General features: G+C 34.8%; 1 protein-coding gene across 1 annotated transcript in view; it reads left to right on the top strand.

Annotated features, from left to right (window-relative positions):
- LOC128983951 (uncharacterized) overlaps positions 1–26,800 on the top strand; it is a 412,009-nt gene that overhangs the window by 344,861 nt on the left and 40,348 nt on the right. The window contains exons 46-57 of the mRNA XM_054403229.1: positions 2,028–2,126; positions 2,864–3,050; positions 4,300–4,547; positions 4,868–5,013; positions 14,853–15,096; positions 16,001–16,173; positions 16,569–16,734; positions 17,598–17,870; positions 18,752–18,924; positions 19,183–19,333; positions 24,532–24,666; positions 25,341–25,549. Of these exons, the coding sequence (XP_054259204.1) occupies positions 2,028–2,126; positions 2,864–3,050; positions 4,300–4,547; positions 4,868–5,013; positions 14,853–15,096; positions 16,001–16,173; positions 16,569–16,734; positions 17,598–17,870; positions 18,752–18,924; positions 19,183–19,333; positions 24,532–24,666; positions 25,341–25,549 (2,204 nt within the window). The remainder of the gene's footprint in view (positions 1–2,027; positions 2,127–2,863; positions 3,051–4,299; positions 4,548–4,867; positions 5,014–14,852; positions 15,097–16,000; positions 16,174–16,568; positions 16,735–17,597; positions 17,871–18,751; positions 18,925–19,182; positions 19,334–24,531; positions 24,667–25,340; positions 25,550–26,800) is intronic.

Below are 26,800 nucleotides of genomic sequence, written 5' to 3'. Positions count from 1 at the left end.
TTGGAAAATACGATTAAAACAGGGCAAAACCCTGTAGCACCTACCCCAAGCAATATTTATCACAAAATAGGCCTGTCCATATTGAGGATCATAATGTTGCCTCCTCATCCACTTTCTGCATGAGCCTTCTTTTTCTTCCAGCTTCTCTAGCCTACTTTATGATACTTTCAGCAGCACCTTTTCCTCAACATTTTCTTTTTTAAATGTCATGAGTATACTTCCTCCAATTTTGAAGTTAGGCGGACTGAAAACTAGCTGTCGCAATGTTTTGTTTTATTTTTTTCAAAAGGCTTACATTTGAATTACATATATGAATGTTATATCATTTTAAAGGGAATTAAAAGGAGAATATAACAATCAGCAGAAAACAAAATTTGTGTTAGTAAAAAAAAAATTCGGTCTGCCACCCTTAAAACAAAATGTTAAGGATTTATTTAAACTTTTTTTGTAAATTTCTTAACATTTAATTTGACGCTTGTTGTAGTGTTTAGTCAATATTTTGTATTAAGTGGCATAACCTAAACGTCTACTCTTAGAAAATAACCTGGGAATAAAGGATAAAATATGTTTGTATATATGCAATATATTTTTTCATTAAGTAACTACTATGACAAGGCAGAAAAAAATATTGTTCGGAGGATATTTTAACCGTGTACTGTCCGTTGCTCCAAGGAAAAAGGTCCATATTATATAACCTAGCATAAATGATACCTATATTACTTACATCCTTCCAAAATTTAAACATTGAAACTTTCGAAGCCCATGGGGTGTAGCCCAAGGGAATTATGAAAATGAAATGATTTAATATTGCATTGTCATCCATTTGTGAGCTATGTTTCAAGTTTCAATTGTCTAGCTCATCGGGAAATCAGTTTAAAATCGATTGAAAAATTTGTACCGAACAGACAAGAAAGCGAGCTAATAAAACATTTTTCCTACAGTCACCCGACAAAGTTGGCTTCCTTGTACTGTTTATAGTACAGAAAGCTTCTAATTGCTGCATATTTATACTTTGCCGTACGGTTTATACTTTTCCGTACGGTTTATACTTTGCCGCACATCAGGATTCCAACGAAACAACACAAAACAGCGTGGTTCTATTATACACGTAATCCGTGTACGCTTGGAAATAGGTTGGCAACACTTTAAGATAAAAATACTATGAGCAGCTGATTGACTATTATAACTACGATTTAACTGTCATTTTGTGTTTATAGTTTCGGTATTTCTGAACTTTCTGGACTTTTCTTTAAAACGTTTTTAAAACATTCCTACTATCTTAATAAACAAGAAAATACCTTTAAAGCATTTTTTTAGCCACGGAAACCACTTCAAATTACAAAATCATACGGAACTATATTCTCAAAACGCGGAGCACAATTCTTGCCGAGGAAAAATAGCGGAGTGATACGGACCGCGGGTACTACTTTCTCTAGGGCACCATTTGTTTTGCCAGCTGAACCTCAAAACGTGTTGTATAGTGTTTGAAAGACTAATTAACTAATTATTTATATACTTTATAGGGACTGTAGGAAAAATATAATGTGTAACACGAGTGAAAAAGGCCTTTGCTGCACTCGAGATCATTCCGCACTCGCCTGCGGCTCGTGCGTAAACATTGCTCTCGTGTGCAGCAAAGTGCCACTTTCACCACTAGTTACACAAATAACTATTTCAAAACATCAACAAAAGCTAACAAAGATACTGTTTTTACACTAAAGATATGGTGTACTATCCTGAAACTTAGATAACTTTATTTTGAGTTTGTTTTATTACAATAATTTGTTTCACATTTGACCTTCTTATATGTCCCTACAAGCCACTAGTGAATCTAGAACTATAGAACAAAATGTATCTAGTTTTGTTTATACTTGTACATATGCTGACTGAGAGTTTATATTGATCAAGGTATCTGAACATTGTGAATGTCAGTAGTAATACTACCCTCATGTGCAATTCTGGTGTTATATTCTTGTGTAGTTCAACTCAAAATAACAAATGTTTCAATAACTCAAGTTTTGTTGTAGGCTGCTCGGCTGCTTGGCCTCGGACCCGATAAGATTGTTCTACTTGACAATAAGACCAAAATATTAGCAAAATCACAAAATACTTCAGATTTAATCCAGGTAAGTTGTTTACTTGTATGTATTCTCATTTGTATAGACTACAGACAAATGTTATTTTTTTATAGTTTTTCAAATTTATTAGCAACTAGCTGTGTGCCCGTTCTACGCACGGGGATCTTATAGTAGTCATTTGAATGTGACAAAAATCACACAATGTTGGATACGACATTTGTAATTTTATTTCTTAAGTAGGTAGGCCATGTATTCTATGGAAAAGTACCGGTATCAAGGATCGTCGTCGAAAAGGTTGTTATGAATAAATAGGTAGGCGTACACAATTTACACAATTTCAAAGTGCATACAGTATAAAATTTACATATTCTAGTTGTACTTTAATCTGGGACTGTGGCTTTGTCCTGTAATCCAGCTACTTGGAGATCGCAAATTGTGGATATTTATAGGCATGATCTGTGGATACAATACTTCCTGATGTAGATAAATGGCTGCACTAGTGAGATCCGCAGGAATATCCTGATAATTAGATCAATTTGTAAATTGCAAGGCAAAAATGCGGTTCGGATTTCACTATAAACTGTAGGTCCCTTAGTTGCCATTGGCTGTATGGACTATTAATTAACAGTCCTAACTAAGGAACATGTCAGCCTTAGTAAGTAACAAGACTACAAGATCGCACGACTCATCCTACACTTATCTCCATTCATACTTGGCTATTATATCTACCTTCATATGGTCACCATTTCAAAGTAAAGTATTAAAGTAACTACTTTATGTTGTAGTGGAGGACTGGTGGCGGTCGGTCCCATGACAGACTACAGTTGGAGTTCCGCGCGGCGAGGTGGAGCTTGGTGGTGTCTTCTGTTACCCACATGCGTCAAGTGGGCCTCGCTCTATGGGAGATTCTTCAGGGGCTCGACTGTACCTTCCTGGAGGAACACACCCTTCTCAGCCGTCTTCCAAACCAAGGTATGTTACTGGAACATGTGAAATCCAAATAATAAGATAGAATTTGATTATTTTTGTGATATTTCAAATCAGTTACAGTTTTTAAAAGAATTAAGTAAGAACATTAATTTTTAAATAAAATAAATTGCTTATTAAATTTGTAGGGCTAGAGGTGTTGAGCACCAGTACTACCATACCCATTCTTCGCATCAGGAAAAGAACGCTTAAGAGAAGAGAATAATTATGTTCTATAGAAGTGCTGTATACAAAAATTATTAACTCTTAAATAATGTCCACAGTTTTGATAAAGTACCAACAGAATCATTTTCAATCCCCTTGTTGTTCATAAGAAAAGCATAGAAACTTTGGAGGCATCAAGGCAGAGCCCCAGGAGAGTATTTATTAAGATAAGCAATTCAATTACCATGTCCATACAGGCCTATGATATATTGGCTCTATTCATGGAAAAAAATATCTCAATTGGTAAAGTATTTTACACGTGATTGACCATGTGAGATGCTCAAAAACTTCACATATATAATGTTAGTCTTCAATTATTGACTTGATAGGTAATGCACTAAAAATATTAAAACCCATTTTCAAAAACTGTTTTGTCCCTGGTTTACTATCTGACTCTAGTTAAACATTCAACTGTTAAATACTTTTCAATGAAATGGTGACCATACAAAGAAGGTATATTCAATCAGCTTCAATCAGTAAAACAAGTGATTTCATAAACTTCACTACTGGACGTTACAGAACTTTCTACCAATATTTAATTATTGTTTCTGGGTCAAAATCAAATATCATATAACTGAAGGATCCGCTGTTATAAAATTACATTACACATTTCAAACCGTCATAGAGAAAGTTAGTCAGTGTTATTGGATCTTTAATAGTTATTTCTAGGAATAAATAAAACAGTAGGAGGCAGAAGACACAAATGATATTACCTTTTAAGTCAGGAAAGCTATATCAACATTTTAACAATACCAAAAGGCCAATCAATTGAAAAGTGTTTACTTAATACATTATTGACAGAAATATTCATAAAATTTGGGGGATATTCTTCCTAAACGCCTTTTTTTAAATATCCGTGTTGTACTAAATTGTAGGATATTGTTTTGTTTTATATCACTATACTCATAGATTGTCTGATAGTTGCACAGTTACGGCCCTCACTCATATCTCCTTTAAGGAGTTTTTGCAAACACAAACAAAATACAAAAGAACCGTAGATGTGAGGCAAGAGTGAGGCTGTGTCTTGCAGATCTGGTGAAGCGCGTCGTGGTGCCACTGCAGGTGCTGCACTCGGCAGAGCTGGAGGAACTGCAGCGACTGTTACACTTCCCGGAGGAGGTGGCGTTGCGGCTAGCCGATACGGAGAATGAGCTGTTCTATGCGGTGCCGCCCATTGACTATCTGCGACAAGTCACACTGGACCTCGGTGGTACGCCCACGCAAGCCACAGACACACCCCGCGCATCTGTGCGCGCCCTTGTCAAGCGCTTTAACGAGGTAATATAAGATATTATAATGTTTGGTGCATGAATAAAAAAACTTTTAAAATGCTTTTTCATGATATTAAAAATGTAATAGCAGATTTATTTTTATTAATACTATTTTGTTTGTTTGAAAAATAATTAACAAATGTTAATTTTAAAAATCAAATTGGCATCCATTTACAATGTTTGCTGTTTTTATGTGCCTGTTTGGGTAATTGGAAGGAGGAAGACGGGGAGTTCCAATGTGTCTGAAGTTTAAACTGGTATAGTAGTTAGAACATTGTACTACTGTGTAGGAGGCCCAAATACTAATCCATCCCAATAATTGTGTAGGTGAGCTCGTGGGTGACGCATCTCATCATCTCTCAGCCAACTCATGAAGACCGCAAGTGTGTGTTGTCTTGCATCCTTCGAGTGGCGCTCTGCTGCTGGAACATCGGCAACTTCAATGGAGCCATGGAGATTGTCGCTGGGTTGAAGTATGCCCTGTCACAATAATAATTTATAGAATATTATTTTGCTTACAATTGAAGCCTATAATGTGCAGTAGAATTTTTTTCTTGAAATAAAATCAGAGCCAGCCTTAGGCAAATGCAAAAGTTACGACCGCACTTGGTGCAAAATACCAACTTTTTTTATGTTTATGAATTTTACGTCAATTGTGAAAAGAGGAAATATAAATAGCAATATTACACAATGAGATTTTCTTAGCTAGTATTGTTGGGATACTACTTATTTTTATAGTAAGGGGCCCCACTTTGAATTTTTTGCACTGGGCCCCGCACCAGCCAAGGCCGACTCTGAATAAAAAATATGTTTTATGAGATCGACTTACTTAGACCTCACTAGATGAGAACCTGACTAGTTAGCCCCCCCACACACTATCGAACATTCCACCCGACCTGACGACTGACATGACGACGGACCCAACATCCAACCTGACATATGTTGGGTGTTTCCCACACACTGTCGAGCATGTTACCCAACAAGTCAGGTCAAATATTAGTTCTGAGATGGATTTTGAGACCACTGTAGCTGTTTGTGGGAGATTTTTTTGTTTCAAACGCAAAAAGAAGAAAAATAGGTGATGTTGGTCAAAACAGTGGTTGTTAGATCGAAACCAGTTTAGCCACATGACGCTCCTGGATGCAGCTCCTGGACGCACAAAATTAATGCAGCTTGTACAAAATAAAATGCTTAACTTGAATTGGAAAACCATGCAAACACAATTCTTAAAAACATTTGTTGAGACAGCTCAAGAATCCGCCTGTTATAAATACATCATCTCAAAGTAAGATTTTATGCACCTCATTATTCAACAAAAAGGTGGCCGTTTTCACTCATCTAGGTTCTTACATCTATGATTTCCCCCTAGAAATATTATCTATTTACAGAGTGATATTATGGACTAGAATTTAATATGGCGTTTAATAAAGACAAGCAGACGTGTGGTATAAAATCCCTACTGTGTAAGTTCATTAGCTGGTAATGCCGTTTAGCGCTGTTTTTGTTAAATACATTTTGTGTTGTAAATACAAACTTGACATTTTATTTGTAACTATTTATTTTCCGCCAAGTCTACTTAAATAAGAGGTTTTTAATTTTATAGAACATAAAATGTAGGAGCTACAAAAAAGGTATTGTAATAAAAACTACTTGTATATTGCTAATATATTATTAATATTGTATATTGTTAATAAAAAAATGTACTGCCAGTTAGACAGCCATAGTTGCAGTATTTACTGCTTTACTGTTTTTCGATTAAAATGTACTCACTATCAATTATTGTTCTACTACTACCATTTAATATACTGCATAACACTACATTCAATATTGGACACAACACTATATGGATATATAACACTAAATAGTTATATATTCAATGCTAATTCGTAATGAATCTCATTCCTAATTCTTTGGGAAATTACTACAAAACATATGATTTGGTCAAATAAAACACGTTCAGCTCGCACGTGACGCTAGACAAATAGCTGCATGAACTCGACAAATTTACGCCTCGCTATGCACACACCTTCTTTTATACGCCTTGATCCCAACCATGCTGGCTCTTTGGGTCTAGCTAGGTTATCAGTCAGAAGGCTCAGGCTGTGTTTGGGTTGGTTGCCAACTGTAGAAGAATAATTATTTGTTACATACAGTATGAAACTAGTAAGCTGGCACCATGACTCCACTGGTTGGTACCAAAAGTCTCCTTTAACTATTTCTTGATGAAATTCAACTAAGTGAAATGTCAACTTTTTTATTACTTTACAAATTATCTATGTTTGACTACTTACATAGGCCTAAGTAAACCATTTTGTGTTGGTCCAAATTAAATCATTTGTAGAATGACTCATACGCTTATAGGATAACTCATAACACCTTAATAGCTACTTACGTAGGGCAGCCATATTTGATCACACTCAACTTAAAACTCCACCAGGCTGTGCTTGATTCAAAGGTAAGGTAACCCTACATACAACCTACTTAAACAACAGAGTTTTATGGAAGTGTGTAATGTGTATACAAATCTAGTACAACGTTAAATTGTCTTTCAATGAACATGCCGGAGGAGTCTTCTTCCAGAAACCTTCAAGGACTACCTTCTAGGACTTGAGATTGGGGCAGGGGTTTCTTTCGGCCTCCAGCCGACTTGAATGTTGTAGGCCGGCGGAAACTACTTGCCTCAGTGTTCATCTCTCTCATTGTGAAGATCGTCTTCTCATCTGGATGGTGATGATAGACAGACTCTATCCGTTAGTCCAAAGGTTTATTCATATAATAAATCCATACCATAAATTCCTCATTTGTCTCAAAAATGGGTTTTTTTTAGACTGTAAGTGTAATATTAAATATATTAATAATTGGTAATTGATCTTTTGTAACAAAATTTAGTTTAAACATTATGTAGTTTTAACGTGTGTAATAGTAAGTACAACACTAGGCTCATGCCAGTTAAAAATTTATATTTATTCAAAATATAAGCATAGCATAACTTTTATCTTCATATTATGTAACCTCGTAACTAATTTTAAGTTTGATGATGGATTTTTTTTAATAAGGTAGTATATTACGTTACTAGTACCGAAAGTGGCAATTTCCGGTGAGCGTTGAAGTTTCATTCATGTATGAGGCAATGGCAAAGCCGAACACAGGAACACCAAATTTCACATGAGAGGTGAAGCCGAGCATATGAGATTGAGTTTCACATATGCCTACAAGGCAAAGCCGAGAACTGGAATAATTTGAGCTATAGCCAGAAAATCACTTTCGGTACAAGTTATGAACAATAATTTTTAACACAACGCAAAAATACTCACATACAGGATAACAGACCTCACTAAAACCTTTTATACTCCCTATTTAGCATTATCTTATACAGGGTGTCCATAAAAAACGTTTCAGGACTTTGGGAAATGAATCCCCATACTAAAAGGAAGAAAAAAGTTTATGGGAAGGTATGTCCGAAAATGCATATCAACCCAGATATCCGCCATTTTGTTTTTTATACAAAAATATTTTTATCTGTGAAATTTTTTATTTGACGATTATGAAATTTGGTATACATGTTAATATACACAAGACCTATAATAGAAAAAATAATAAAGTTGTTCCGATTGTAAATTTAAAAATGGCGGCCGTTTGAATTTTTCTAACTTAAATAACTCAAAAACGGCTAATTCTATGAAAAAATGTCAAGAATACTTTTTTTTAGCATTTTTAATTTCCTATCAAACGATACCAAGATCAAAAAGATCGGGCAAAAGATAACTGAAATATAATGTTTTTTGTGTAAAAATAAGGCAAAGTTAGTAGAGGAACCCTTAATTTTTGCCTTATTTTTACACAAAAAACGTTATATTTCAGTTATCTTTTGTCCGATCTTTTTGATCTTGGTATCGTTTGATAGGAAATTAAAAATGCTAAAAAAAGTATTCTTGACATTTTTTCATAGAATTAGCCGTTTTTGAGTTATTCAAGTTAGAAAAATTCAAACGGCCGCCATTTTGAAATTTACTATCGGAACAACTTTATTATTTTTTCTATTATAGGTCTTGTGTATATATTAACATGTATACCAAATTTCATAATCGTCGAATAAAAAACTTCACAGATAAAAATATTTTTGTATAAAAAACAAAATGGCGGATATCTGGTTAATATGCATTTTCGGACATACCTTCCCATAAACTTTTTTCTTCCTTTAAGTATGGGGATTCATTTCCCAAAGTCCTGAAACGTTTTTTATGGACACCCTGTATATTAAAATGTAACAGGGTTTTTTTATTTCACGATTCTGAATCAACCACTTGACGGATTTTCATGATTTTTGTGTTGAAAGAAAGATAATTTGGAGAACTAGGGAATGTCGAAGCCATAATTTTAGTTTAGGGTTTCAGTTTTTTGGAAATTAAGTTTTAATTTTCAAAAAGTCTAGCAGCCGACGCTAACATTCTTCACAAGCTTTTGGTATAATACCATTTTGCTTAACGTAATAGCTGTAAACATTCAGTGGTTGTAAAACAAATTCTGCATTTGGATAAAAATTAAATGACATTCGCAGTGTTGACTTATTTATACTATGCGTAATGCTATAACTATTGATACGTTCATTTATTCGTTAAGGGGATGCCAGATTATTTATACTTAGTAAAATACTAGATGTTCTAATTTATTTTTTAGAGCAGACTCTAAAATTTTGGGTTTGTTTTTGTGCAATATAATTTGTTTCAAATGGATGGATATAAAATATTCTATAGAACTATGAGGTTATTTTATTTAGTCTATGATTTTGTCATTGATTATAGGAAACAAATAAGATTAGTAGATATGAGTAGACTTCTTCAAAGTCTACAGTTACCAACCTCCTACTTTTTGAAAATTATATCCTATCAGCCATGAAAAATGGTAGACAAATGGATGTCGCCTTCGTTGATTTTGCGAAAGCATTTGATAAAGTGGACCATGGTATACTCATTGCTAAACTCGAAGCCTATGGAGTTGTTGGGCCACTCCTTAACTGGATGTGGGACTACCTTACAGGACGCCGCCTGTGTGTTAAACTGCCTCACTCCAAGTCGCTAGAATTTGTCCAGACTTCAGGGGTCCCACAAGGCTCTCTACTTGGTCCATACTTATTCATTGTGTTCATCAATGACCTTGTCGATGTACTGAGGGTGGACACACTGCTCTTTGCCGATGACGTTAAGATCTTTACAGAGGTGTCAAGCTATGAGGATGCTATGCGCTTGCAGACTGGCCTTACATCCATTAATGAGTGGTGCATTTCCAACAACATGTCCCTGAATATTGCCAAGTGCTCAATCATGACATTCGGCAGATTACGAGAACCGTACCACTTTCAGTATGCGATAGATGGTCAGTTGTTGAAACGAGTCTCAGTGGTCAAAGATTTGGGTGTTACTTTTGTGGCGGATCTTACCTTCGACAACCACATTGACGATATATGTAGCAGAGCAAACCGGCTTCTTGGATTTCTCTTTCGATCGACCCGTGGACTGAGCAACACTTGGGCGCTTAGGACTCTGTTCTGCTCTCTTGTTCGCCAGCTGCTCGAATATGCCTGCCCAGTTTGGTCTCCTCATTTAATCGGCCAGATAAGCCAGCTTGAGAGCATCCAGAGGAAATTTTTGAGACTGGTTGGAGTTCGCCAGGGTCTACAGTATTGGGATGTGCCTGTGGCTCAAATGCAGGAAAACCTAAATCTCCATGATCTTCGGGCGAGGCGCTGTGCATCTGATATGGTCTTCCTCTCCAAGCTCGTAACCGGGTTGATTGATTGTCCTGCCTTGCTGTCTGAAGTGGACATTCGTGTTCCATCTGGTACAAGATCCCAGGATCTATTCGGAAGGAGGCACTATGCACGTGGATACCAGTACCATGGACCCCTTGCAAGGATGCTTCGAAATGGGAATGTCTTCTGTGCCACTTTCGACATCTTCACAGACAGCCAAAAGACAATCCGGAAGAGGGTACTGGCTGACTTCCACCGCTCATCATAGTACCACCCAAAATCACGGTTATTATATTTGTTTCAAACCAATGAATGTTTTCTCTCTTTTTACAAATCTTGTTTTCTTTGTTATTGTTGAAATTATATTTACTGTTATTGTTGAAATTCATATATTTATTGTTATTGTTAAAACTCATATATTTATTGTTATTGTTTAAACTCATATATTTATTGTTTGTTGTTCATTTATATTTTCACTTACTATTCTTGTTTTTTGTTCTTGTTCATTGGTTGTTGTTTAAAGTTTTGCTTTGTGAACGTCCATTTTGATACTGCTGAAATTGTATTATTTACTAAACTTACTGCATGTCATTTTGTCAAAAATACTTTTGTATGTATATGTTTAAGTTAGAATAAGTCATCTTATACAACATATTATTGTAAATTGGTTCTTGACCGTTGGAAGGTAAAATAAATAAAATAAAATAAAATAAAATAGACAACAGAGATAAGTAAGACGGGTCTGCGGAATTGGCTAACTCTGGAACTCGCTAACCCCATGTTAAACGCACTATCTTCAAAATTTGTTGATGAGAGGAACTCGCTAACTTGTTCGGTTTCTGAATTGGCTAACTCCGGAACCCGCTAACCCGCTTTAGAGCCAGGTTAGCGAATTCCGTCCTCGTACGGAAGTCGCTAACTCGGTCCCTCGGCGGAACTCGCTAACTCCCAATCAGAAGCCTCGCGGGCCGTCCAATGGGAGCCAAGCACGAATATTTTTGGCCAGTGTTGCCGAAAGTGTAGTACCTATATCGTATCGGTACCATAATGTCGAATCCTATGATTAATTAGGAGTAAGAGCAACGTAGTCGATAAAATAAATATATTTAGAAGTATGTTCAACATTTAATGATTATTAGGGTGGAAAATGCATTATAGTCTTACCATAGATTAACCAACACAAGTAAACTTTACATCCCATTGTAAACTTTGAAGCTCGTTTTTCGTGTCTCGTTCATGTCCGGTGACACTGACGCTAGTGTGGACAAAATTGTGTTTCTATTATTTTATAGTTAACTTCATGATTTGTTCTTAACTGTTTCATTATATAACTAGAGGACTTGTTATTAGTTGTGATTAAAACGTTTTATTTGGTTAAACGAGGTTTTATGACTGAAAACAAGAAACAATTGTAAACAAAACACGACCTCTAAAGACAATGCACTGGACAGAACTAACAATAAAACTGTCTTCAGCTGATCCAAGGATGAGAAATGTACTTATATAATGGAGTATGTTTTATATGTGGTTTTCTTACTTAAATAGTAGCTTATCGGTATCTACATTTAATTTGGATCTCTTACATGTTATGAAATATCTATTTTCGTAGTCCGCCATTTGTTTCTTTTATTTGAATAAATACCATTTTGTGAACTTCTGCAAATAAAATTATAGAGTTCGTATTTTATATACTGGGCTTGTAATCTTGAATCATAAATCATGATAAAATTTACACGTTAAACGTCATTACAGGAATACATTGTAGTGGTAATGTATTTTTAAATAGAGCTATTGAATTTAAATAAATATTGATCAATAAATTATAAAGTGGTAGGCCTAATGTATTCATGGATTGCATTAAAAATTAGTCTATGCGTAAATACAATAGTTATCTAATTCCAGCCTTGAATCTCTTTTTCAGCCTGCCTGCTTATCTGCTTTTGTACCATTATTTATTTGCATAATGTGTAAGTTTAGGTATCCTAAAACCTTGTACACTGTTTACTATTATTATTAGTTGACTGAACTTGACTTGTGCCTCTTCCAGCACGTATTTATATAATTTGACTGTGTCTCATGCATTTATATAATGTCTATAGACGAATAAATATCATTTCATTTCATTTCATTACAACTTGTAAATTTCTTTTATCTTAGTCTATTAGTGTAGAACCCGGGTCATCCTCTTAATTTGTTTTAATTAATATTAATTTTACGTCTTTCAGTAGGCCTACTTTTTAAAAGTCTGGAGTTTTTATGGTTCTAAATGGGCCCAGGCGTTTTTGTTTGTTACAATTCTTATGAATGGTGGCCATAGCTAAAATTACTTGATCTTATCCAAAAACAAAGCTATTGTCTATTGTGTAGCTCAGTACCGGGGAACGTGGAACCGAGCAATGGCTTGGTATAGTTTATTTCGATTGTGAAAGCAATATAAAGGAAACCCAACACTCAAATCAGGAAAATCCGTCAATTCGTTGATTAAGAATCGTGAATTAAAATAACCCTGTCACGTTTTATTATCTGAATATTATATCTTCTCCTATTATTTACTAGTGGTGCTTAGGTGTACAATCTAAAAACTGTTTTAAACATGTAACATTATTACTAAAAAATTCAACACATTTTAGAATTAGGCAACTATTTACTAGTAGGCCTACAATGCTTTGGTTTAAACTATTAGGCCTAGATTTAGACCTACAGCTATTCTATAAATTGATATGAAACTTAGTCTATGTCATATTTGTACACGTAAGTTGGACGGTTCAACGACGAACATTTAATTTTAAATCTATGAATTAGTTATGAAAGTTACGATGGTTGAAGACTGTATTAATTAATGGTTTTGGTTTATTACGACATTACGATTAAATTTGTTTTCCGTGTTTGAGAACTTGCGTGTATTTTAGCTTAATTTCGTAGAGGTTTAATTATTTAGTACCAATTAAATTGAATTTTCAATATTTTTCATATTCTATTATTTTCTTTTAACCCTACTTATGGCATTTATATTTAAGATCGAAATCATAAACATTTAACTGGCTATTGTACAGTTAAATAAAAAAAAAAAACTTTTTCATGATTTTTTTATTGTCTTTGAATTACTTTGGGCTAGTTATCTGTTAAAAGTGGAATTGATAACAAAAAACAAAAACATTTACTGTATCTTCAATCTTCATTGACACTGACATTTTGAAATACGGCAGTGTACGATTATTTTGTCGTACAAGGTTGGCAACGCTCCGTGCAGTGGGCGCGGCCGGGTTAGCGACTTCCAGAGTTAGCGAATTCCGCAGCGAGACAAAATCGAGTTAGCGGGTTCCGGAGTTAGCCAATTCCTGACTGAGACGGTTAGCCAGTTCCAGAGTTAGCCAGTTCCGACACACGACCGAGTTACCGAGTTCCTGAGTTAACCAATTCCTACGTCTCAGTAAGACCATTGCTTTATATACGAATCGAATGCTCTGCTCCGGAGAACTTTTTCAGGGGTTTCAAATTATCGGATTTAAAATGCATAACTAGCTGTTCTGAATTAAACACGATTTTAACTGGCTACTAGATTCCCGTACGTAGGACGGGCCAACAGCTTGTTTTACTATAAAAATAAAAGCAATAAAGTCATTGCTATTAGATGTTAAATTAGAAGGTTATATACATCATTCAGTAAACTACTGCTAAAAGAAACCAAAAGTTCAGAAAAACTACAAGCATATTTCGGTAAAAATGTCTATTGTTAAACAGTAAGACCAGCTGATTTCAATACTGTAATAAAAATAAATCGTAAACAAACACTGTTCCGATGCGATTAGCCAAAATTCCGCTAGCGCTTTGTAATCATGCCAGTAATTAGAAGTTTTTTGTTTTGTTTTTAATAAGTATCAAAGTTTCTTTTTCTTTCTTATTAAGCTGCAATATACAACGACTCACTCCCACGCACGGGTTCTCCCATGTGGGTTTAATTTCATATACTTATAAGATATTCAGTTATACTTCTATTGTAGTAATACATTATTTGTAAAAACTGCAAAAATAATTATTTTATATGGAATAAAAGAAATTTTGCACGCCGTTTTGTGGGTAAATAGAGAACTAATTGAGAGCAAATGTGAGTAAATTTAGAGCAAGGGAAAATGAGCTGATCGTTTTTCTCTTGCTGTAAGTTAGAGCTTGGGAAACAATTACCGGTACTTTTCTTTGATGTCAGCTTTTATTGAAAATAGCCACTTTCTGTTTGGAGTGATGAAACAGATATTTCAACAAATTTCTTAAGTTTATTTTGTCTTACAAATTGTAGATTTTTTACCAAGTATTTGTAGCTAAGAAAAAAAAACTTAAATGTTTTGTATTAATTTGCAATAAATGTTTGTCCAATTTTTCTATGGAAATACTCCACAACCAATAAGCCTATACTTTCTTAATTTAGTTCATAGGGCTATGTTTAAAGTTGTAAAAATTACCAATTAAAACATATTGCAGGGAAATGTTTTGATGATTCGGTGATTATTTGAAAACCAATGTGACAGTGTTTTTAATGTTCTGTGGATATTTTCCCTTCCATCCCAGGTCCAACAAGCTGAAGCCGTTCTGGTTGTCAATTACTGAGAAAGAGCCTCTGCCAGTGCTGGAGTTCCTCTCCACGGCGCTCTTGTCTGTTGAGTACGATAGAGCGCTGAGTCGTGCGCTTGCCATGCCAGAGTGTAAAGTTGTGCCTTTCTTCGGAGCATTCCTTAGAGACCTAAGAGACATTCTGTCAACAACACCAAGCCTAGTTGTGCTGGCCCCGAGTGGCGAGCACACTCATTTAGAGGTGATTCATCATGTTTATAATATCTTTATTCAACTGAATTCAGCTATGGCTGCAAAGCATAAAATTAAGAAATCTATATTTTTCACCAATATTTAAAAGTGGAATTTAATTTTTTTTATTTTTTACATTTTTAGGGCAGGGTATTTTTAGGGGTAGTTCTTGCTTTTGCAAACAGCAACAATTCTTTAAAACTAGCCAATTTTCAAATATGAAAGTTCTTAGATTAATGAGGTAACAGCTCTTGACTCATCAATAAAGATTTAGATGTACAGCAACAAAAATGCGTTAAATAGGTACTGTTTTTTTTAATTTTTTTTTTAATTTATTTTTTTTTATTTCCATACAAAACAAATGGTGTAAGAAAGTTTATTTGATTTAGAACTGGTCTTAATTATTTTTCGGCTAGAACTGTCCAAAACGCATGAGAGTTTTATTGTTATTTCGTCAATAGAGTCCTCAATCAGAATGCAGCTATGACAGAAAATAACTCCTAGAGGTATATTATTTGATATATAATATATATTTTTATTGCAGTATTTTTAGGTAACCCTTCAAATGTATTTTTTACTAAGAGGATGCGTTTGTAAAAGAAAATGTATGGCAACTAATTCCCCTCTTCTTTTTTATCCAAACTAAACATATAGATACAAAACCAAGAATGTTAAACATTACGTATGAATATTTTAAATATCATGTAAATTCTAAGTTTTAATTAATTTTTGCAGAAAATTATGATCAAATAATCATTACTTTGAATTTATTGTTCACTCGTCAGTATTGAATTGGTTGTGGTTTGGATATTTTCATTGTATCCTGTGTTTGTACTGTCAGAAAATACAGCTTCTTTCTTGGTTTTCTTGTACTAACTGCTATTATTATATTGACAACTCATTGTTGTATACAGTTTGTATCGGATTACAATGGGGAGGACCATTACTTCACGAGGATTGGTCCTGGTGGTTTGATCAACTTGGACAAGATCTACCGTACACAGGCAGTCATGGACCGCATTGCAAGCTTCCATCAGCACTACCACCATCGAGAGAGAGATACAGAGACTTTCATTGATCAAATCAGGTGTGATTTCCCCCTGCGTATACCATTCCTCTCCCACCATACCACCTCTAAAGCATCAAACTGAGTCTTGATTGTGCAAGTTATTTGTTTAATGCTGTACAATGAGTACTTGGGTAATGGTGATAAACTCTGGTATTCACCCAATCAATTGGAAAGTTGCTCTGATTTACATTTCTGAAATAACTGTTGGTTTATCTAAAGTTATGGGTTTACTCAATCAAAAGGTTAATCAAATAAATATTTGTTTCTCTACATATGGTATTAAGGAGCTGTTTAGTAGCCTTCTTTTAGTTGATACTTTTGACCTTAAACCTTTGAATATTTTAAGGTACCAGAGTTTTTTCTTTAAATTTGTTAGTTAAAAATGGTAATTCAAATTGGCATACACTTTTCAGTATTCACACTTCCAGTATTGAAAGGTCATATCTTTTGGAAGAAAAAGAAGATGAAACAAGTGAGCAGGACACATACCAGCCGGTTCAACCTCTGAACAACGATCATGGCGTCAGTTTCTTCCCAATATCTGCCCCTCACAACAACATCAACCATCACACTTTGCAGGTAAGCATCACTCAAGATAACCTGACTGATATTATCCAACCAACACTCTAAAGAACTACCTAGTACGATGTATGATACCCAAATAAGTTAAGTGTTAATAAGGGTTAAGAAAAGGAAAATAGCATTTTACGTCATGAGAAATAATCAAACAACATTTTAGCGTTTTTAGCAGCTTAATCAGTCCTCAATTTGAGTTCTAATACTTTTAATGTTGATGGAAAGAATGACATTGCCAGTGAAATGATATGTTTGTGTATTAGCCAAGAAATAGTCTCTAACTATAGCTTTGGAGTTAAGTTTTTATTAAATAATATTTCCCATAGTAACTTTTTTCACCATAATCTACCTATATATTTTTAAATTTGCAAATACATTAATATAATACACTTACTTACTCTTACGCTACTCCCATGGCTAAGGATACCTGAAGTGGTGTTTGGCCTCATCGAAAAGTTGCCTCCTTACCTTCCTGTTTTCTGAATCATTTTGCCTTGCTCTTAATTTTCGTAAACCTTCTCTCTACCTGGTCCTTCCAGCGATTCTTGGATCTTCCTCGGGGGGTCTTCTTCCCATTGGGTTTTGCCTCACAAATATACTTACAGAATCAAATTAAAAAGTAGCCTATTCCAATTTTGTAAATGTACAGTGCTTAAAAATTGCAGTAAATTAAGTTAGTTTTTTTATATATATATTTGATTATACTTCTAAGTTATTAGTATGTTTTTTTCCTCATAGAGTTTAGTTTTACATTAAATGTGCTTGCTATATATTTTTACTGTATTCCCATTTTCTTGTTATCTTATTTGACGCACATACAATCTTCCTAGAAAACCGATTCCCTGCATTTATGCTTTGTTTTCTAGATAATGCACCATGGAACCACCATGGTCCACTGGGACGCGGAGGGAGGGTCCCGAGCTTCTCTAGTGTACCTGAGACTGGAGCGCAGTTGTGCCACTCTTACCTGGTCTAGACCCACGTGGAGCGGCCTCAAGACCAGTGGTGCCACCTCCACAGCTGACTACAGTCTCAGTACCAACCCTGAAGAGCTCATCGCCCCTGGACTGCTCAGTATGGGGGGTGAAGTAGCTTCCCCTGGGCTGGAGGAGGGCTTCCTGGAACTGTCCGCTGTTAAGGTAGTACACTACTTAGTCACTCACTGTTTTAATGTTATAGTATAGTAATGTAGTAATACCTCTCAAATAGTATTTATTACCCCCCCCCCCTCCCCTCAAATACCTTTGACTACTGATAAATTATATGAAATTCATCCCTTTAGTTAAATTGAGCCATCAACATCAATGATCTGTTATATTATTAAAGTGTGTGGTCATCGTTTAACACATTATCTACCAACTATACTCATCCCTCAGTTGCATAGGAGTGTGACAGTCGGTAGGGAACGTCAAATAAATAAAAACATCAAATAAATAAAAATATAGGCATTTGACACATCGAAATAAAGCTTAGAGTGTGTAGATTTGCCAAAAAGCATTGGTATAAAATCGAAAGTATGGCAAACGTGAGTGGGAATGAATAAAGTGGAAATGAGCTATTTGCGTACTGTTTACAGGTGTGTAAATGTAATAATTTCCGTGCAGTGGCAGGAAAAAGATGGTGTATTCAACATAAATCGGTAATTTACATCAGTGTAATCTGCCAATGGTTCAATTCAACTACATCCATTTTAATTTAAAAACTGATAACAGCTTTAACATGGGAATGGAATGTCTAATAATTTTGTTCTATAGTCATTAACACCACTTGCTTCACTCAAACTTCAAATATTAGAAATAACTGTTGAAATAACGTGTTACATTTATTTACACTAGTGATTAACTATTGTGAGGCAAAGTAGTATTGTTGAAGATGGACTTAAGAGTCCTTAGCTCCAGTAAGCCTACAAATAAATTCTGAGTGGGTTGTGAAGGCCTACAGATGGTAATTTTTTTTTTAGGAAATGCAATATTATTTTATATAAGCTCATGTTAAAGGTTGTATGATGAATATTATTCAGGAGATAACACTGGGTGCTCGAGACAAAGATAAGGACTTGGACCTGACCAACACACTAAGGCGTTTCAACATCAGCCATATCCCCATAGACAAGAGCTGTCTAGCTATAGTGTACGGAGCCAACCTCAGTGACAACCGAGTGCTTTTCCTGCTGTGTCCACCCTCCCTGTGCTGGTAAACACTTGATTTAAGTACTTAGTGAATGGGTATGTGTTTCAAGCTGAATATGAGTCTGATAATCTCTGTGGTTTGTTACTCACTAAGATCAGCTAAAAGGCCAATAACCCAGGAATGCTGAGTTCAGTTTTAAATCATCAAAAGCTATTGACCTTCCTCAAATCCTAATCCTCTGTAACTTAAACTTAAGGTTTGTGTTTTATCCATGTTTGTATAATGAGTGAGGGAGTGAGTACAGTTGTGATGATGTTGCAGGACATGGTATCACGGGTTGTGTTCTGTGGTGAGAGGATTGAAGAGGCAGTTGCAGCAAAGTGACAGGAGGATCATCTGGCTGAAGGAGCAATACTTGCAACTGTACTATGAGGAGGGCTGCTGTGGGCCTCTAACAGTGGACGCCATCAGGGTAAGTATCAACAACACCAGACCTTGGAGCCAGTCTGAGAGTCCATAGCCATAATTCCAGCCGTAGGAACGTATAGTATAACTCCAATCATCTTAATCAAACTCTGTACGTTATGTGCCAATAAACATGATTATGATTATGGTTAATTTGAAACATAACAAATTTGGATAAATACTTCATTTTTGGTGCTTCTTCCATTTTCAATTCATCTATATCTATAAAAGAAGAACTATGTATGTATGTATGTATATATATATATATATATACTAGCTGACCCGGCGAACTTCGTATCGCCTAAGTTATAGGTTTCCCCATAGCAGACCGATGGAAAGAAAGTACCGTTACGTTTAATTTTCAAGATGATCTCGTTCGCATCGCTCAATCACGTCCTGGTTAAAGTTCGTTCGCTACGCTCACTCACCTTTGGGTTGGAGCTCGTTCGCTACGCTCACTCACCTTTGGGTTGGAGCTCGTTCGCTGCGCTCACTTGCCTTCAGGTTAGCTCGTTCGCTACGCTCACTCGCCTCCAGGTTGAAGTTCGTACGCTACGCTCACTCACCTTTTGGTTGCAAATTAGCTGTTGTCATAAATGTAAAAGAAATAATAGTGCTGCACCCTGTTGGTAATCCTTGTAACTTTAATGCTATTGAACATCATAGAACAGAACCAACTTGTTTAATTGAAACAGCTGTTAAGATTCATTAATTCCATTTCTCATAAGGTTAACATGGGAAACTCCAGAGCCACTGGGGCGGAGCCCTTTTAAGAATTTCGAAACGGTAAATAGTTTACGTCCGATTCGCATACCTACAGAATTTACACACCAAATTTCATAACGATCGGTGAAGTCGTTCCGGAGGAGTTTGCAGACAAACACTGTGACACGAGAATTTTATATATTAGATATATATGTATGTACCTTATGGTCTCTGAAACCGCTCAACAGGTTGTGATGCAACTTTCAGGAATTATTAAACATTATTCAAGGATGGTTTGTGTGAAGTTTGGTGTAGGTCCGTCAAAAGGGCTCCGCTCCAGAGGGTTTTGAGTGGGCCAATGTCAGACTTTTTGAACTACAATGTTTACAAATAAATATAACTAGCTGTTACCGGGCAACTGTTTTGTAGGTTTGAATAATCAATCACAACATGCTGTATTAGTCATGATTTGAAATAGTGCCACAATGTTTCCACAGAGTGCAGTACAAAAAACTATTTTACTTTTGGATAAGTCCCAATTTAGGCCTATTAAACCCCAATTGCAGCACACCTGTGCACTCAACAACATTTAAATTCTCCAATGTTAAATATGTAAACATAAAAACCTTTATCAAAGTGTTATAAACAATAAAAGGGATGGCAATGCCTTAATATGTTTTTTCTTTTGTGCTATACCCACACAATCTAACATAAATTATTAAGTGAATAATAATCGTGCGTGCTATCTCGGGTATTCAAATGCCTCTCAATTTGTCATTAACCCTCCACATTACTGTCATTAAAAGAAGGAACTCCAATAATACTAATGCGAAAATTAAATCCACTGAAGCTGTGCAACGTTACCATACTGACGATTAAAAAAATGACACAAAAATTGATTGAAGCAAAAATTATCAGTGGTAAGTTTAAAAGAGAAATAGTCTTAATCCCAAGAATACTAAATGATTTCATCCAAATTACCCTCTGAATTTAAGCAACTACAATTTCTTTTGTGTCTTGCTTTCACAATCATCATTATAAGGCCCTAGGGCAATCCCTGACTATCGTCGGTTTAAATTTAGAAAATGAATGCTTTTCACACATACAGCTGTCTGTGTGAAAAGCATTCATTTTCTAAATTTAAACGAAAAATTTAAATTTAAATTTTTTGGTGATAGGCGACGCCAGCGAACACATAACAAAATAGAAGCGCTACTCGGAGCGCAGGAGCGTGGCAGTCTTACTAGCCGGCGAAACGGACAAAGATGGTGGCGCTAGCCTACCTGTCGGGGAAATAAATATGTGCACTCGAGTTTGAGCCTAAATATCTCAGAGATGAATAATCCAATTTTGTTGAAACACAAATTAAATATAAGCTGGTTTAAATACATTTTACGTAATAGCAATAAAAAAAATCCGTTTACCAGAAAAATTTATATTGTTGAAAGATCCTAAAAAGTACCGGGTTTTAAGAAACTCTGCACTAACACTGAAGTTTAAAATTTAATTGTAAACAAACCACTGAGCCAATCGGCCTGCCAGTTGTGGGGTAAATTTTTGTTTACAAATATATATCTGTTCAAAAAACACCTTTGTTCGCATTATAAATCTGTCATATTGGTGTTATTTCTTGTGTCACGACAAACACGATGATATTTTGAACGAAATTTTTAGCGTCTTATGAACGATGTTAGCATACGATTTAAAAATAAACATCAGCATACAAACTATCGTGAGTAAAAATTTTAAAATGCATGGAACTGTTAACAATAAATCTACCAATAAGCCATACAAATTTCAGAAAGATTGGCTCAGTAGTTTGTTTACAATTAAGTTTTAAACTTCAGTGTTAGTGCAGAGTTTCTTAAAAACCGGTACTTTTTAGAATCTTTCAACTATAAAAATTTTTTTGGTAAACGGATTTTTTTAAATTGTTACCACGTAAAATGTATTTAAACCAGTTTATATTTAATTTTTGTCTCAACAAAATCGGATAATTAATCTCAAGAGATATTTAGGCTCAAACTCAAGCACATATTTATTTCCCCAACAGTAGTCCCGGCGTGTGCAGCACGCTGGTCGCAGGGCTAGAGATATAGCTCTGCGCTAGTCGTCTGCTATGCTTGATGAGAATAGTGTAGATATAAAGTTAATGATATTAGTGTAAAGGAAAACAATGTAATTGAGGACTTGACGAACAAAGTACTTGGACAATGTGTAGGAGTAAATTTGTTTCCAAATAGTACAAATTTCTCAGGATATGAAACAATATGGACACAAATAATTTTTGTTTAGTACCTAATTAAAATTATTGCTCAAAAATATTTCAATGTTAGAGTTCGCTACTACTGTAAAATATTTAACGAAAGTCTTCACAAAAATAATATCAGGCAACATCTCAATAAAACTGTAATTTTTCTGGGACAATAAATTGAGTGTAGGTAATTTTACAAATATAATTGGGAAGTTTAATTTAACTTACAGAATTATCTTATAGTTTATCTTGGATGATACTGAAAGCTAATTAGTCCTTAAAAAGTTGTGCTAAACGGTTAAAAATTCTTCATAGGCAATATATTTGAAAATTTCTTTGAATATATTTGAAAATGTATAGACGACGGCCCGGCGGCGCAGCGGGCGTGGCGCGGAGCAGCGGCAATGGATCCCTTTTGTACCTGATTTTTTTAGAAAACCGAACACGATAAAAATTTTTGGTGAATCGGATAGTTAAATTTGGTTATTTATCCACAACTTTCCCGCTGACGAAATTTTTCTGACCAAAAAATAAAAAAATTCCTCGCAATACAACTTTTTCATGTCTGAATCTGAAAAATTAAACTACATAAGTATTAAACATATTTATAACTAAATTACTATCATAACTAATAATTTTATATTAACACCATCGTTTTCCTCAGTATTATATCTACAAGTGTGCAAAATTTCAGAATTTTTTGTCAACTATTAATGTTGTTTATGATCGTGTATTTGTCGCGGGGTTTTTAATTCGAACTGAGCTCGCGGGTCTTGGATTCAGGCTGTATGACGGACCAAGATGGCGGATTTGGCCACACTTTCAGTGCATTTGGTTAAACGCCGTGTCCTCTCTATTATTATTATTATTATGTGCTCGCTGGGCGACGCCTAAAATTTATACACCTAATGAAAAAACAAAAACCATTGTTTATCCACTGGCAAAGTAAAATATTCTATTTTTATTTTTGGTATACAATTTTATTATTCATCCTAAAGAACAAATTACCATTTAAAATAATAGTTGTTAAGCGCAGCAACCCGCGTCGGGTAACTGCTAGTAGCAAATAAAAAAAGAACATTTTTACAGATTATATTGCACATTTTAGTGATTTATATAAGTTATTTAATAGAGAAGTGCAAGCCGTTCGATTTGTGAACGGAGCTGAGTCTTGCCTAAAAGCTCGAGTGAACAAGTACTAAATAAAAAATCAAGCTTGAGCTGAGCTTCAACAATTTTGTAATATTATCGTGATTGCAGAACGTGTCTGTGAAGATTTTGAAAAAAATGAAATGAAATGAAATGAAATGAAAATGAAATGAAATGAAATGAAAATTGATTTTATGTTACAATTGAAAAATTCACGCTTTTATTGCGATTGTGGAAGACGATGGTGATGTTTTTGTGATTGCAGGTGATAATCTAATTTATTTATATACTGCATAAACCAGTTAACAGTTGTTGTTGATAACTTTATTTAGTACAAGCACTGGTATTGTAAAAATGCTTATATTAAATTTTTTTAATCATTAAAACAATTATGTCTTTCTTTGACTACGAGAGACGATAATGATATCTTCAATAGTGCAAAAGATGTTCAAGATTTTGCCGGGATCTTAGAAGACAAAAATTATGTCCAATTGATCATGGAAGATTTGAAATATTTTGCCACAATCTCAGAAGATTATGATGATGTCTACAAGACCATAGGAGATATCATGGAAGATGATTATGATGTTTCAGTTAAGGTGGAAAACGATGATGGTGTCTACACAACTGCAGGCAATGTTCAGGATTTTGCTATAATCACGGCTTCTGCTTTCTTTCATACCGTAACAATTCTTATTAGGTACTGTAGTTTTAGGTTTTTAAAATTTTCTGATAGTAATTCCGATGATCTGGGGTTCGAAAAGTTGGAGTTGTTGTACCATTTTACTCACTCAGATGATTACGACCTCTAGGCAGTTATTGTTGGAGTTATTACAAATAAAAATTATTAGAGCATCCATTCCAATATAATAGTTTATTTACCAAAATTGTAATACTCATACCTCCACATTTTCAAATAACTCTAAACAATGAGTTAAGAAGTTAATAACATGTATCTAAGTCATTAAGTAAAATAATTGTTAAAAAAAATATTTTATTTGATTATTTTAAAAGTTTAAATACTATGGTATTGTTAATTAACGAATGACTTTCATTACTTTATAGTATTTTTATGATCATTCCTCTGGCTGTGACAGGTGTTTGGAGGTAGAGACTGGTCTGACCCTAACAAGATCACTGGAATGTCACCACCAGACAATGGGACCTGCAAACGAGGGCCCTCTGTCAAGTTTAAGAAGAAAAGATCCATTGGGAACATTCAAACTCTTAAGGTTATAAAACAATTTTGTACTTGAATAATATAGTTATACATACTAAAATACAGTCATTACTTTACTAATCAATCATACTGTTAATACTGTTCGATGAAATGGCGACCATACATAGTAGGTATTTTAATCCAAGTATGAATAAAATTATCAATCAACTATCCATACTTCTAGACAGCTACTTCTTGGTTGAGTATTTTAAGCTGAATTTGAAATTTTACTTGAATGATTTTGTTATGTTGACATTGAAAGCAGTTATCTTTAAATTATTCATGCAGAATAGTTCTTTGAGTATGGGTTGGTTTCAATATAATTTTACACATTTAAAATCTTCTATAATGTCATACGAGCTGATATGCCAGTGCTTTACAACGAAAACTCAGAAGAGAATATTTCTGTTCTTAGGTTCTATTGCATACAATAGTTACTCGCCTATTATTCATTCTAGAGTAAAATTGTATTATTCCACTTAGTGAACAAAAATATTTTTTTTATCTATACTATAATGAAAAGAAAACAATCCTGAAATATAACAGACAATAGATTTGTGGAACCTTTGGTTTTGTTGTTACAAAACCAAAGGTGTTGTCAAGAACCAAGATGTTTCTTGTATTTAACTATTTGTTTATTGTGTTACCCATTGTAAGTTTGTATAACTTTCCTGATTGTCTACACAGCAAGACCTGGCGTGTAGCAAGATGGCAGAGTTTGGGGAGCTTGTAGGAGGTGGTACACTAAGGCGGGGGGGGCCAAGTCCCGGTGCCCCGCCCAGCCGTAGCCGCAGCATCTCCAGTGAGATGGAAGTTCCCCGCATCACCATGCTGGCCCAGAGCCCACACGGGTCATCTGACCACATAGACACCTCTAGTCCCACACACCTTGCCAGGTAAAAACGGCAACAAATTACTAAAAAGTGAGATTTCCACATACACTACCACTGACACTCCAAACTAGGTCTTCTTGGTACGATTACATCACAGACCGAAACCTATTGCTCTGTTCTGACCTTTAATTTTAGACAGCCATCCTAATTAAGAGCACTCCCCCGAAAAGGTGGGAAAAAAAGCTTGGCATATTAGTTTCTGAGGATACCTGTCTGCAAAGAGGGTAAAACAACAGCACTTAGCAATAAGTTTCTGTCTGTGACACAATCTTACCCAGAAGACCTCAAATCAAATCAAATCAACTTTATTCCATGGACACAAATTGTATATATTGAAAAATACAATAGTGTATAGGCTGTGTCAACAATATAACTTAAGACTTATCTAAGATTGAGGCAAAATAATCTTCTAGTTTATAAAAACAATTTTTTAGTAGAATTCTCGTGATGGCTCCTTTAAAAACATTTAATGATAACTAACTCTTTAACTCTAACTGGTAACTTGTACAATTTGGTAGCGGTATATTTAAAGCTAGCTTGAGTGGTGGCATAAAGTCATTGATATATTCTTATATTATTACAGTTTTTTGTCATAGTTGTGCACATCCTTATTACAAAGCAAAATATCACAGTTATTTTTAATATGGTATAATAGACATTGAAAGATATAAATACAGGCTAAGGGCATCACAGACAATTTCTTAAAGATATGCTTATAATGACCTAGATTGTAGTGGTAATAAATGTTATACACAATAAAGAGTTATCACTCTTATAGTACATATTTTCTGTAGACAGGGTGTTTCACGGGAACCTTGACAAACTTTGAGATATGTTTCCTTGGATAAAAACTAGAAAAAATGTCCTGTTAGCATAGTTTCTAAACTTACTCGTTTTCTATTTATATGTAAAATTTGTTTTCTTTTGGTTTACAATGTATCTGTTGAACATTTTTACCTCACCTGATTAAAAAATTGACAAGATATTTTGATAAACAAAAAAATAAAAATGATGCTTATAGGACATTTTTTCTAGTTTTGATCCAAGGAACCATATTTCCTTAAATTTGGTCATAGCTCCCTTGAAACACCCTATATATATGTACGGCACCGACTCTGAAAGGATAGCCCCCTATAATTATAGCAGTGTGGATTTCTCTTAAAAGAATCACTGAATAGAAAAAGGCTGGTTCTTTAGTACATAAAAAATGCGACCAAACCTCATAGGGGATAAACAAACATTACCTACTTTGGC

Source organism: Macrosteles quadrilineatus, unplaced genomic scaffold, assembly GCF_028750875.1.
Source record: "Macrosteles quadrilineatus isolate MER2022 unplaced genomic scaffold, UCM_ALF_1.0 Scaffold_2__2_contigs__length_208266976, whole genome shotgun sequence".
Classification (NCBI taxonomy): domain Eukaryota; kingdom Metazoa; phylum Arthropoda; class Insecta; order Hemiptera; family Cicadellidae; genus Macrosteles; species Macrosteles quadrilineatus.
Note: the sequence above shows the minus strand (reverse complement) of the source record. Positions and strands in the feature narration are given on the sequence as shown.